The sequence below is a fragment of the Arachis hypogaea genome, chromosome 4, assembly GCF_003086295.3.
Source record: "Arachis hypogaea cultivar Tifrunner chromosome 4, arahy.Tifrunner.gnm2.J5K5, whole genome shotgun sequence".
NCBI classification, from domain to species: Eukaryota; Viridiplantae; Streptophyta; class Magnoliopsida; order Fabales; family Fabaceae; genus Arachis; species Arachis hypogaea.
In genome coordinates this window covers 31,057,372-31,069,088 of record NC_092039.1, presented here as the reverse complement: position 1 = coordinate 31,069,088, position 11,717 = coordinate 31,057,372, and the positions used below count along the sequence as shown (strand labels likewise).

The window sequence follows — 11,717 nt, the reverse complement described above, 5'->3', positions numbered from 1 at the left end:
TTTTTGTCAAACTAATACTATTCTTAAAGATTTTTTTTAATATTTTGGATTATTTTTGTTAGCTATATTATTTTTTATGTATTATTTTGATAATTTATTTTCTTAAATTTAGTGAGATAAAAAAAATTTGTGTAAAAATAACCTAAAAAATGAAATTATAAAATAATGCAAAGTAAGAGATTGATATTACCTTTTTAGTTAGTAACTCTGTTCCATCATTAGGGGTGGAAACAGACCAGATCAGACCAGACTTTACTCTTAACAGGTCAGGCCTGTAATAGAGTATGTTGGCCTTAGCCTGGCCTGTAGTTTGGTATAAACTTTTTAATGAGTATCGAACCTGGTTTGTTGTTAAATCTGGCCTGGCCTAAAGCTTGTTAATAGATCTTTTTTTAATAATAATTAAATTTAAGATATAATTTAATTTTTAAAATTATAAAATATAAAATAATAAATTTATGAATAATATTGATACAAAATAAAGACAAAATATCAATAAATAACTATTATTAATTAAAAAAAATAATATATATGAATATATTCCCACTTGACTACTTCCAAAATATGTAACATATCAAAAGAAAAAGAGTTCATCAATATCAAGAGTTGTAACAAACTAACTAAACATAACATCAAATAAAAACTAATAACTACTTAAATCAAAATACAGTGAAAAAAATGTTGGACAATTAATCGATTAATCCTCCAAATTTGCAAGTGATTTAATTTTCCTGTTCCAACACCTTAAAAGAAAAAAGAAAACATACACATATCATTAGATTTTTAAATAATATAAATACAACAAATACTTTTTTATTAGTACAAAAGAGAATATTCAAAATAAAATTGTGGTCATAATCTTAGTATGAGTGATATGATACTTCATTTATATATCATGAAAATTCAACTTTATTATTCTAACTACTCACATCATACCCAGGGGCGCAGGTACGTATAAGAAAAGGGGGCAATGCCCCCCCCCAAAATTTTAATTTTTATTTAAAAAAAAATAGAAGTCTATTCTCTTTTTTTTTATTTCTCAGTCCTCCCTCTTTTTTTATTCTATAACTTTTTCAACCCCTTCTAGTTTTTAAAAATTCAGCCCCTATTTCCTTATTTTATTTCCCAATTCCCAGCGCTACAAGCCTCCAACCAGTTTCCCATCTCTTTTTTTATTTATCAGCGTCTCCTCCTCTCTTCCTTTCCATCTTCACTTTCCAAAATTTCAGGTAACAATTTTTCCTATTCTTCTTCTTCTTTATTTTTTTAATCTTTTTATCTTTTACCTCTTTGACTCTTATTTTTTTTTGTTTTTTGCAGATTAAAAATAAAAGATAATAGTTCAACAAGTGATTTTTCACTTCTTTTTCTCAAAAAAGGTTCTATTTTTATTTTTTTATATATTTAATTATTTACTTAATTAATTAATTTATTATTATTTGTTAATTAATTTTATGTTATTATATGTTAGCTTGTATATTTAGTTTTTTTTATTAGTTAACTATTTAATTACAATTTTATATTATTTATACTAGGATGTTAGTATTATTGTTCTGAATTTTAATATTTTATTTTAAATTAAAATATAATTTTTATATTTTATAAAGATTTAGACTGTAATTTACACTTTTTGCTAAATATATTTTTAATTATAGGAACTTATTTGGCTATTTGAATCATGAGTAAGTTCAAAACCATTGATACATTTTTTAAAAGAAAAGATCAAGAGAATGAAGATGCTTCTACTATTACTACTCCAATACTTGAGGGGTCATCAAATTTCATTACTTCAAGTTCTCCATTGAATAGCTCAAAGCGTCCACGACTTCTTCCAAATCAACTAGATATTTTTCGTTTGGAAAGAGATCCTGGAATGCGACCAATGATTTGGAAGTTTTCTCCAAATAAAAGAGATGAAATCCATCGGGCTTATATTAAAGTTGGGCCAAATCAACCAATTCTTGATAATTATCCATTTTCTGGTGATAAAAGTCATCGTCGCTTTCAAGCTTCATGGTTTAAATTGTTCCCATCTTGGTTAGAATATTCTATAAAAGATGATGCTATATATTGTTTTCCGTACTTTCTTTTTGCTAAGGAACCTTCAATCAATACGGGTTCAAATGCTATTATTGAGAATGGTTTCAGGAATTGGAAGAAAGTAAATAGTGGAAAAGAATGTGCTCTTTTGAATCACATTGGCAAAGGTCCTAACTCATTCCATCATAAGGCGCTGAAATCATGTGATGATTTGATGAAACAATCACAACATATCGACAGACTTCTTCATAAGCAAACATCAGAAGAGATTGAAAAGAATCGAATTCGACTAGGAGCATCTATAGATTGCATTAGATGGTTGACATTTCAAGGTTGTGCATACAGAGGACATGATGAAAGCCAAAGTCCAAGCAACAAAGGTAACTTTTTGAAAATGTTGAAATTTTTGGGATCTTACAATGAAAGAGTGAAAAAGAATGTTTTGAAAAATGTTTCAAAAAATGCTAAATATACTTCAAATGATGTCCAAAAAGAAATTCTACATATTCTTGCTATTAAGGTGAGAAATTCAATTAGAGAAGAGATTGGAGATGCCAAATTTTGTATTATTATTGATGAAGCTAGAGATGAATCTAAAAAGGAGCAAATGGCCATTGTTTTGAGATTTGTTACTCTAGATGGTTTTGTTAAAGAGAGATTCTTTGATCTTGTGCATGTCACTGATACTTGTGCAACAACTTTAAAGAAAGAATTGATTTCTGTCCTTTCTCATTATAATCTCCAAGTTGAAAATATTAGGGGTTAAGGGTATGATGGTGCTAGCAACATGCGGGGTGAGTGGAATGGTTTGCAAGCTTTGTTTCTTAAAGATTCTCCACAAGCATACTATGTACATTGTTTTGCTCATAGGTTACAATTAGCATTGGTGGCAGTTTCAAGAGAGGTACTTCAAATTCATGAATTTTTTACTCAATTAAACTCTATTGTCACTATTGTTAGTGCTTCTTCAAAAAGACATGATCAATTACAAGAAGCTCAAGCAATTGAAAATGCAAACTTGGTTGCTCAAAATGAATTAGAAACAGGAAAAGGTGCGAATCAAATAAGCACTTTACAAAGAGTTGGGGATACTCGATGGAGCTCTCACTTTAACTCTATTTGCAGTTTGGTAAAAATGTTTACTGCTACCAACATTGTTCTCAATAATATCATTGAAGACGGGACAACTTATGCACAAAGAGGTGAGGCTTATGGTGTTAGTAAAATATTATTGTCATTTGAATTTGTTTTCACTTTGCACTTGATGAAAGAGATTATGGGAATCACTAATGTTCTTTGCCAAGCACTGCAACAACAATCTCAAGATATTCTTAATGCAATGCATATTGTTTCTACATTAAAGTTACTTCTTCAACAATTAAGGGATGGTGGATGGTGCAATTTTCTTACAAATGTTAAAGATTTTTGTGAAAAGCATGAAATTGAAGTCCCTAATATGAGTGCACAATATGTTTTTGGAAGAGGTCGATCTCGTCAACCAAGTGTGATAGTTGAGCATCATTATCGAATAGATATATTCTTGGCAACAATTGACTCTCAAATACAAGAGTTGAATAGTAGATTTAATGAGCAAACAATAGAGCTTTTGACTTTGAGTTGTGCTTTGGATCCTAAGGACAATTTCAAATCATTTAATATTGAAGAAATTAGCAAGTTAGCAGAGAAGTTTTATCCCCTTGACTTTCCTTCTAATGAGCTAAATATTTTGAAATCTCAGTTGCAATATTATCAGCATGATATACCAAATCATTTGAAAGGCATTGGTACACTTTCTGAATTGTGCAACAAGTTGCAAGAAACGGGAAAATCAAGAATTTATCACATGGTTGATAGATTAATACGTCTTGTTTTGACTCTACCAGTGTCTACAGCAACAACAGAAAGAGCTTTTTCAGCAATGAAAATTGTTAAGACAAGACTCCGAAGTAAGATGGCTGATGAATTTCTTGCAGACAATTTGGTCATCTATATAGAGAAAAAATTAGCAGCTATTTTCGACACAAATTCAATTATAGATGATTTTGAAAATAGAAAAAAACGTCGAATAGCCTTTTCATGATATAAAACTGTAATTGGTAATTTTTATATATTATTGTTTTACTTTGATTGAGATTATATATTTATTTTTTTTAATTTTATCAATAGAAATAGTAATATAAAATATTTCTAGTAAATTATTAAATACCGCCCCCCTAAATAGTTAGCCTAGCTCCGCCCCTGATCATACCAATATCAATGTTTTCACATTTAAAAAGAGAAAATATTTTCTATAACATAGATACTTAGTCAAAAAGAGAAATATTAGAAAGTTAATTTTTACCTTCGGTTTTTTCTTCAAACCATACTTGTTCTGAAGCCAATCTCCTCCACAAATGAGAGCTTTAATGGACTCTTGATTTAGTCGAGAACGATATTCATCAATAACTCTTCCTCCAGCACTAAATGAAGACTCTGAAGCCACCGTTGAGACAGGAATTGCTAATATGTCCGCTGCCATTTTAGATAAAACCTTGAATTTCAAGCTACTGTTTTTCCACCACTCCAAAGCACTAAAAGACTTAGAATTGCCTTCAGGAATGTAAGCACTCTCATCAAGATAAACTTCTAATTCTGATTTTGTTGGATGAATGGCTTCTTTTTCTTGAACTATATTCAACATTTCATCAATTCCACTAATTTCAGAACTAACCACATTAGAAGAAGCAACTAGACTATTAGTGTTAACTCCACTTATTATTGTCTCACCATGATATTTTTCAGCATATTCATCATACATTTCTTGCAATGTATTCTTCACTTTTTCAATATTTTCAGCAGCCACATGCTCAGGTTTGTAAATTAAAGGAAAACAGAATTTAATAACATGTAATTTGCACCTAGGATCTAAAACACAAGCAAGAGACATTACCATATTGCATTCTCCCCAATATTTGTCAAACTTTTTTTTCATTGAGGTTGCCATTTCTCTCATGAAGGAATCTCTATCTTCAATAGCATCATCAATTACTTGTTTCACTCTCCAAACTTTAGGAAGGTACAAGTTTGCAGTAGGATACTCACTACCATAAATGACATGAGTAGCAAGATTAAAAACTTTTAAAAATTTGCAAATCTTCTCAACTTTTCTCCAATCCTCTGATGATGATTCGTAATTGTAGTGAGGTTCTCTTTTCTTATACACAGGAAACACAGATTTAAACTTCAAAGCCACAGATAACATGTTGTAAGTAGAATTTCATCTTGTGGGACAATCAATGATGAGTTTTTTCTCCTTCAAACGCTTGTTTTCAGCAATCTCAACAAATGTTTTAAATCTTGAAACATTAAAATTGACATACTTGACACTCTCACAAACTTTATGAATAATACCTTTAATTTTACCTAGCCCATCTTGTACCAACAAATTAAGAATGTGTGCACAGCACCTAACATGAAACAAACTACCACCAACAGGTAATGAGTTGTTATTTGAAATAGTATCCTTAAGAGCCCTTAGACATTATTCATTATAGGAAGCATTGTCAACAGATACTGAGAAGACTTTATTTTCAATTTTCCAAGTCTTCAAACACTTGAAAATAGCATCCGTAACATCAATGCCACGTCTAGGAGCAGGTACCTCAACAAAACTCAAAACCCTTTTTTGAAGATTCCATCCTGCATCAATAAAGTGACCTATGATAACCATATATTCAACAATTTGATGGCTTGATCTCCACATGTCAGTTGTCAAACTTATCTTCCTAACACCTTGTAACAAAGCCTTTAATTGTTTCTTTTCAGCCTCATATATTGCCAAGCAATCACTTCGAGCAGTTTTACAAGAAATTTTATGAAATTTAGAATTGGCATATTGGAAGCCCCACATCTAAACTTCATCCGCAACAATACTGAAAGGATGCTCATGAACCATAATTGCTGTAGCAATTATTTGTCTCATCTTCTCTTGAGAATATCTTGCACCTGGTGTCACAAATGGATTAACACTTGAATTGGAAGGTTGAAATGGAATCAATGGTTGCTTCTTTTGTGCAGCAACATGCAATCTCCTTTGTAAGCAACTACTAGAATGCCTCCATAAATATGAAGTACTAGCTCCTTTTCCAGCATAAGAAAACATTGATTTGCAATACTTGCAAATAGCTTTTATACCTTCAGAACTTTCAACTTGATCAAAATCATTCCAAATTGGTGAAGTCTTCTTCCTTTTTTTGTAACAACAGTTTCATTACTACCATTGACTGGTTGATTTGTAATAGTTGTTGTGTGTTGGTACAATGCCAGTGTCTGTTGTTGGTATTGTTGGTACTGACTGATTAATTTCTTCTCTATTTAAAGAAATAGAATTGGCCAATGGATTACTTGGAGTTACAGATTCAGCCATTTCTAAAACTTATTATAATGCCTAAATAAAAATTAACAGACAACATTATCTCATAATTTTTTTGGCTTTCATCATATCAATGGCATAAAGTAGTAACTTTTTAATAAAGAAAAAAAATTGATAAAATTTTATGTTCAAAAAGTAGAAACAATATCACAACACAAACAAAAAAAATCGAACTTAAAAAAAGATCTTTGACAGAATAAAACCCTAATTGATGAAAAATATTTAATATTATAACAACAAATATAAAAAATAACAAAATAAAAAATAATGACATGAGAAAGAAGAAGAAGTTCAAATAAAAATTTGATATTCCAATATCAAAGATTAAAGATATTAAGAAAATAAAAATGCATATATATAGTTAAAGAGATAATTGGCTGAGTGGATAAAGGTATTTTCATAAGATAGAAGACCTAAGTTCAAATTCTTCCAATAGCATTTTTATTAGTATAATAAAACTCTATATATATATATATATTTACAGGCTTAGGGGTTGATTTGGGTTTTTCTCTTTAAAGAATATAGACTTCAGGTCAGGTTGCAAGCCCTGACAGACCGTCTGGCCTATTTCCACCCCTATCCATCATACATATAATTAAGTATCGTTACGTTTAATTCAATAAAAATAAAGTTTTACATTTTTAATTTAATAATAATATTCTCATTTTATATATCAAAGTCGGATTCAAGATTTTCTATTAAATAAATTATCATAATATGTTTTTCTCTGTGGAAAAAGTATATGAGGATCACTAGATCTATTATTTATTCTTTTATTAAGACAGAGTTGAGAGGTCAATTTTTAATTTGTTATAAAAAATATCTTATTTATTCAGGCGTTTGAAAATAATAATAAACTAGCGTATTAATAATTATAATTATCAATAACAATAACAATAATAATATTTTTTACATTAAATATAATACAAAGTATAAGACTTTTTTTTTTCCGTCAGCTTCTTATTTAATTAAATTGCCCTCAATTATATTTTAACAATAAATGCCATAGTTTTTTAAGTATCTCACTAGTCTAATTTATATTATTTTTTATTTCACCGCTAATTTGTAAATTGATTATAATCATTCAACAATTCTCAAAATATTTTATCTACATTGAGCCATTAAAACAAGAGAAACTATAAAAATTTAATTTTTAGTTAACTAACACTAAATAATTTTAAAAATTTAAAATTTATAATTTAGAATACAGAATTAAAAATTTAAAATTTAAAATTTAAAATTTAAGATCTAAAATTTAAAATAAATAAAATAATTTTAAAAGAATTGACTGAAAAAAAATTATTATTTCTCTTAAGATAATTTGTAGAAAATGTTGTACGAATTTAACCACAGCCAAACATACAAAAAGAAAGGTTCATTATCAAACTCTAGGTATTTCTTTTCCCACCGAATCCAAAGCCTCATGCAAAGACTCCCTTCAATAATATAAAGTTCAATTTATTATACCCATCAAACATATATAGCTTCCATATTCTAACACTCTTCAGAGAGAACAGATCAGAGCACTAATTAATATAATTTGTTCGTTGTTCACCTTCAATAATTCTCATCCCATTTTCTTATTATGGTACGCACCTTCTTCTGATATCTTATTATTTCTATGCCTTCTAAGTTTGAATTCCTTTCTATTTCATGTATCTTCATTCATGTATGGTGCCTAGAACAAATAACACATAATATTATGGTCAAAAGTTAATATTAAGATGATATTTATTTACTAAATCATGCCAGATGTACAATTAGTAGATAAGTTATTAGATGTTAAATCAAGTTTGTTAGTTTTGTTAGATTCTTCTAGATTAGTTAGGTCACTATTTTGTGCATCCAGCTATACATATATAAAGCCAACATTCTTTTTTTTTTCCCAAGTCAAGTTTAATACATAATATTATTTTTTAATTCGACTCACCTTCTTCTTTATTCATGTGGTGTGTTAGCTTAATTAATAGCTTTTGCTTGTTTGATTATTTTGCTGTTAGCTTTATTTCTTCAGCGTTCATATATCACCTTGCTGCTCTATCTTTTTTTCCTTTTCTTTTTTTCTTTGTTGAGATTTGTATATTTTTTATTTATTTATAAATTATCCACAAAATAAACAACCTAAGAGAAGTCTTCAGTTCTCCAAGGATCTTTTATACATGTTCTCTACCAAGCTTACTTAATTCGAATTTGTAAGCAAGAAAAATGGAAACTACATTATCCTTGAGTGGATAACCATAGTATTTTCATGGTTGAACTTTTCTCTTCTGTTATTTTGAATGATGATGTAGAATAAAATAATTTTGCCTATTATAAATGATTAATGCTAAAGAACAAACACTATAAAATACCAATTTCAATTCATTATAATAGGTTGTCAAATAAAATCAGTATAAACTTTATCAATTATATTAGATGTACATCAAAATGAGCGATTAAAATTAATTATTAATATAAAATATATATTAAAATATAAAATACACATTAAAAATAAATTAAATAATATATATTTATATATAAATATATAGCAATTAACTTTAGTAATCAATTTTAGAGGATAAATAATATTTTTAAAAATTTACTAAAAATGAGTTTTTATTATATTTAGATTTTAAATTTTTAATTAAATTTTGAATTTTTTTAATTTAATTATTTTTTAATTAAATATTGACTGTGTAATGTTGTTTTCCAAAAAGAATTTCATATATATATATATATATATATATATATAGGATAATAATGATTGTAATAAAATATAAAAATTTTATATATATTGTCCATATATAATTTTATAATTTTATTTTCCAATGTATCATATGACATTGTTTTCTTCTTCTTGGTGTGAACCGCAATAACGCACTACAAATAAGGAAGGTGCACTATAAAGCCTATCATTATGGCTGTTAACCTGTTACCTTCTTTGTAATAATTCTTGTCTTCTTTTTATGGTCCTTTTCAAGCTCATGTTGGTTTTATTTTTTAAGGAAATTTGTACGAGATTTTAATTTGTATATATTATTTTGTGAATGTTGGCTTTCAAAGTTTTTAAAGTTTTTTATAATTTTTTTTATTATCATTTTCATATATTTAATGAGTGTATTTTTTTCTCTAAGAAATTCTTGCATAAATTAATATAAGTTTAGATAGTATCTGTATGTATAGAAGAACAAAATAGTATGGTACTATAGTATCCTAAACTCTAAGTATTACAATACAAAAGTAAAAAGAATTGTATTGTGTATTGTTATTTGGTTTACAAGAGTACGAAAGTAATACATAACAAAGTATATTAGATATAATATCTCCCTCAAGTTAACAGATAAATGTTTATCATGCCAAACTTGGAAATGAGATTATTAAACTGAGCTAGAGTTACAGGCTTAGTAAACACATCAGCTAGTTGGTATTGTGTCCAAATGTGAATGAGATTCAGAAATCTTGCCATTACTCGCTCTCGAACAAAGTGACAATCGATCTCGATATGCTTTGTTCTCTCATGAAATGTGGGATTCGTTGCAATGTGGATGCTGATTGTGAGTCACAAAAGAACATAGAAAATGGGATGTCAACTTGAAAGTCAGAGAGAAGACCTTTCAACCAGGTTAATTCAGCTGCCACTGCTGCCATAGCCCGGTATTCAGATTCAGCGGAAGACCTTGAGATAGTGTGTTGCTTTTTTGATCTCCAGAAGATAAAGGAATCACCAATGAAAACGCAGTAACCAGTGACACTTCTTCTAGTGTCCGGGCAACCTGCCCAATCAGCATCAGCGTATGCCATAAGTCGCAGTTCTGACTTGGAAGAGAAGAGAAGGCCTTGTCCCACACTCCCTTTTACGTACCTCAGTAAGTGGTGGAGAGCAGTAAGATGAATGGTGGTTGGTTTAGATAGAAATTGACTCAATGTGGAGACAGCATATGTGATGTCGGGACGTGATATTGTAAGATACATTAGTCTCCCAATTATACACCTATAAGTGGAAGGATCGTGCAATGGGTCCCTATCAAAGGCACTCATCCTCAGATTTGTCTCCATAGGTAAGGAAACTCGGCTTAGCATCAACAAAGTTGGTGTCTTCCAATATGCTCAAGGTGTACTTTCTTTGGCTAAGGACAATGCCTTCAGGTGATCTTGCAAGTTTCAACCCCAGAACGTATTTTAAATCACCTAAAACCTTGAGTTTAAACATAGATTCTAACAAGTGTTGTACCTTGCACATCATTTTCTTGGAGGAGCTTGCCAAGATGATGTCGTCCACGTATACAAGTAAGTAGACTATGCTGTCACCTGTGCCAAAAGTGAAAAGGGAGTAATCTCTCTTAGATTGTTTGAAATTGTGGCTCAATAATGTTGAGGAGAATTTAAAGAACCATTGTCTGGATGCTTGCTTTAGGCCATAGATGGACTTATTCAATTTGCACACAAGATTCGATTCATTGGTCTTGCATCCAAGAGGCAAATCCATATAGACTTCCTCAAAGAGGTCACCATTAAGGAACGCATTATTCGCGTCCATTTGTAACAAAAACCAGTTATTGATGGCTGCTAGTGATAGAAGAACCCGAACAGTAGTTAATTTGGCCACTGGAGAAAAGGTATCTTTGTAATCTATCCCAACTTGTTGCATATATCCCTTTGCGACCAACCTCGCCTTGTATCTCTCCACTGATCCATCAGCCTTACACTTTACCTTGTATACCCATCTGCAGCCTATGGTGTGTTTTTCTTGTGGGAGAGGCGCCAAGGTCCATGTGTTAGTTTCTTCCATTGCTCGAAGCTCTTCATTCATGGCTTGTCGCCACTCTGGGTATTTCATAGCTTGGTGGTAGAAAGCAGGTTCAGGTATGGTGTTCACATTGGCTACAAAGTTCATGTATGGTTTGATTAAATGTTTGGAATTGGTTATGGTGGCAACATTATGGCATTGGTAATCATGAAGATATTTTGGAGGGTTAGTTAGTCTAGTAGATCTTCTAAGGATAGGTTGAGATGGTTGAGGTTCAGGGATAACATCATGATTGTGATCAGGTGTTAAAGGTATTGTTGGGTGATGAGGGTTGGAAGAATTGGTCAAGGATTGCTAAACTGGTGCTGAGCCATGAAGAGAAGTGTCTTGGAGCACTGTAGGCATCACCACATCTGGAAAATTATTCACAAAAGGGGACTGATCAGTTGGCAACTCACTGAAAGGAAATACACTTTCATTGAATGTGACGTCTCTGGATATGAAGAACCTTTTTGCCTCTAAATCATATAACTTGTATCC

General features: G+C 30.1%; 4 protein-coding genes across 5 annotated transcripts in view; 3 read left to right on the top strand and 1 right to left on the bottom strand.

The window, feature by feature from the left end:
• The first annotated feature begins 1,678 nt into the window (after window positions 1–1,678).
• LOC112794788 (uncharacterized) lies at window positions 1,679–2,806 on the top strand. Its single transcript, XM_025836769.1, has one exon. It carries the CDS (start codon window positions 1,679–1,681, stop codon window positions 2,804–2,806), a length of 1,128 nt encoding a protein of 375 aa, XP_025692554.1.
• Window positions 2,807–2,827: 21 nt separating this feature from the next.
• On the top strand, window positions 2,828–4,120 carry LOC112794787 (uncharacterized). The gene has a single exon (XM_025836768.1). It carries the CDS (start codon window positions 2,828–2,830, stop codon window positions 4,118–4,120), a length of 1,293 nt encoding a protein of 430 aa, XP_025692553.1.
• A 146-nt stretch (window positions 4,121–4,266) lies between these two features.
• Window positions 4,267–5,281, bottom strand: LOC112794786 (zinc finger BED domain-containing protein RICESLEEPER 2-like). Its single transcript, XM_025836767.1, has 2 exons — window positions 4,382–5,281; window positions 4,267–4,278 (listed from the first exon to the last, which is right to left on the bottom strand). The coding sequence occupies exons 1-2, from the start codon at window positions 5,279–5,281 to the stop codon at window positions 4,267–4,269; spliced, it is 912 nt and encodes a 303-aa protein (XP_025692552.1).
• Window positions 5,282–7,833: 2,552 nt separating this feature from the next.
• The window catches only part of LOC112796608 (oxysterol-binding protein-related protein 4C), a 34,992-nt gene continuing 31,108 nt past the window's right edge, over window positions 7,834–11,717 (top strand). Inside the window, exon 1 of one of the 2 annotated variants that reach the window (XM_025839154.3) lies at window positions 7,834–8,039. In XM_025839154.3, the coding sequence (XP_025694939.1) occupies window positions 8,037–8,039 (3 nt within the window). In that variant the 5' untranslated portion in view covers window positions 7,834–8,036. The remainder of the gene's footprint in view (window positions 8,040–11,717) is intronic. The other variant, XM_072235492.1, reaches the window with a different exon arrangement.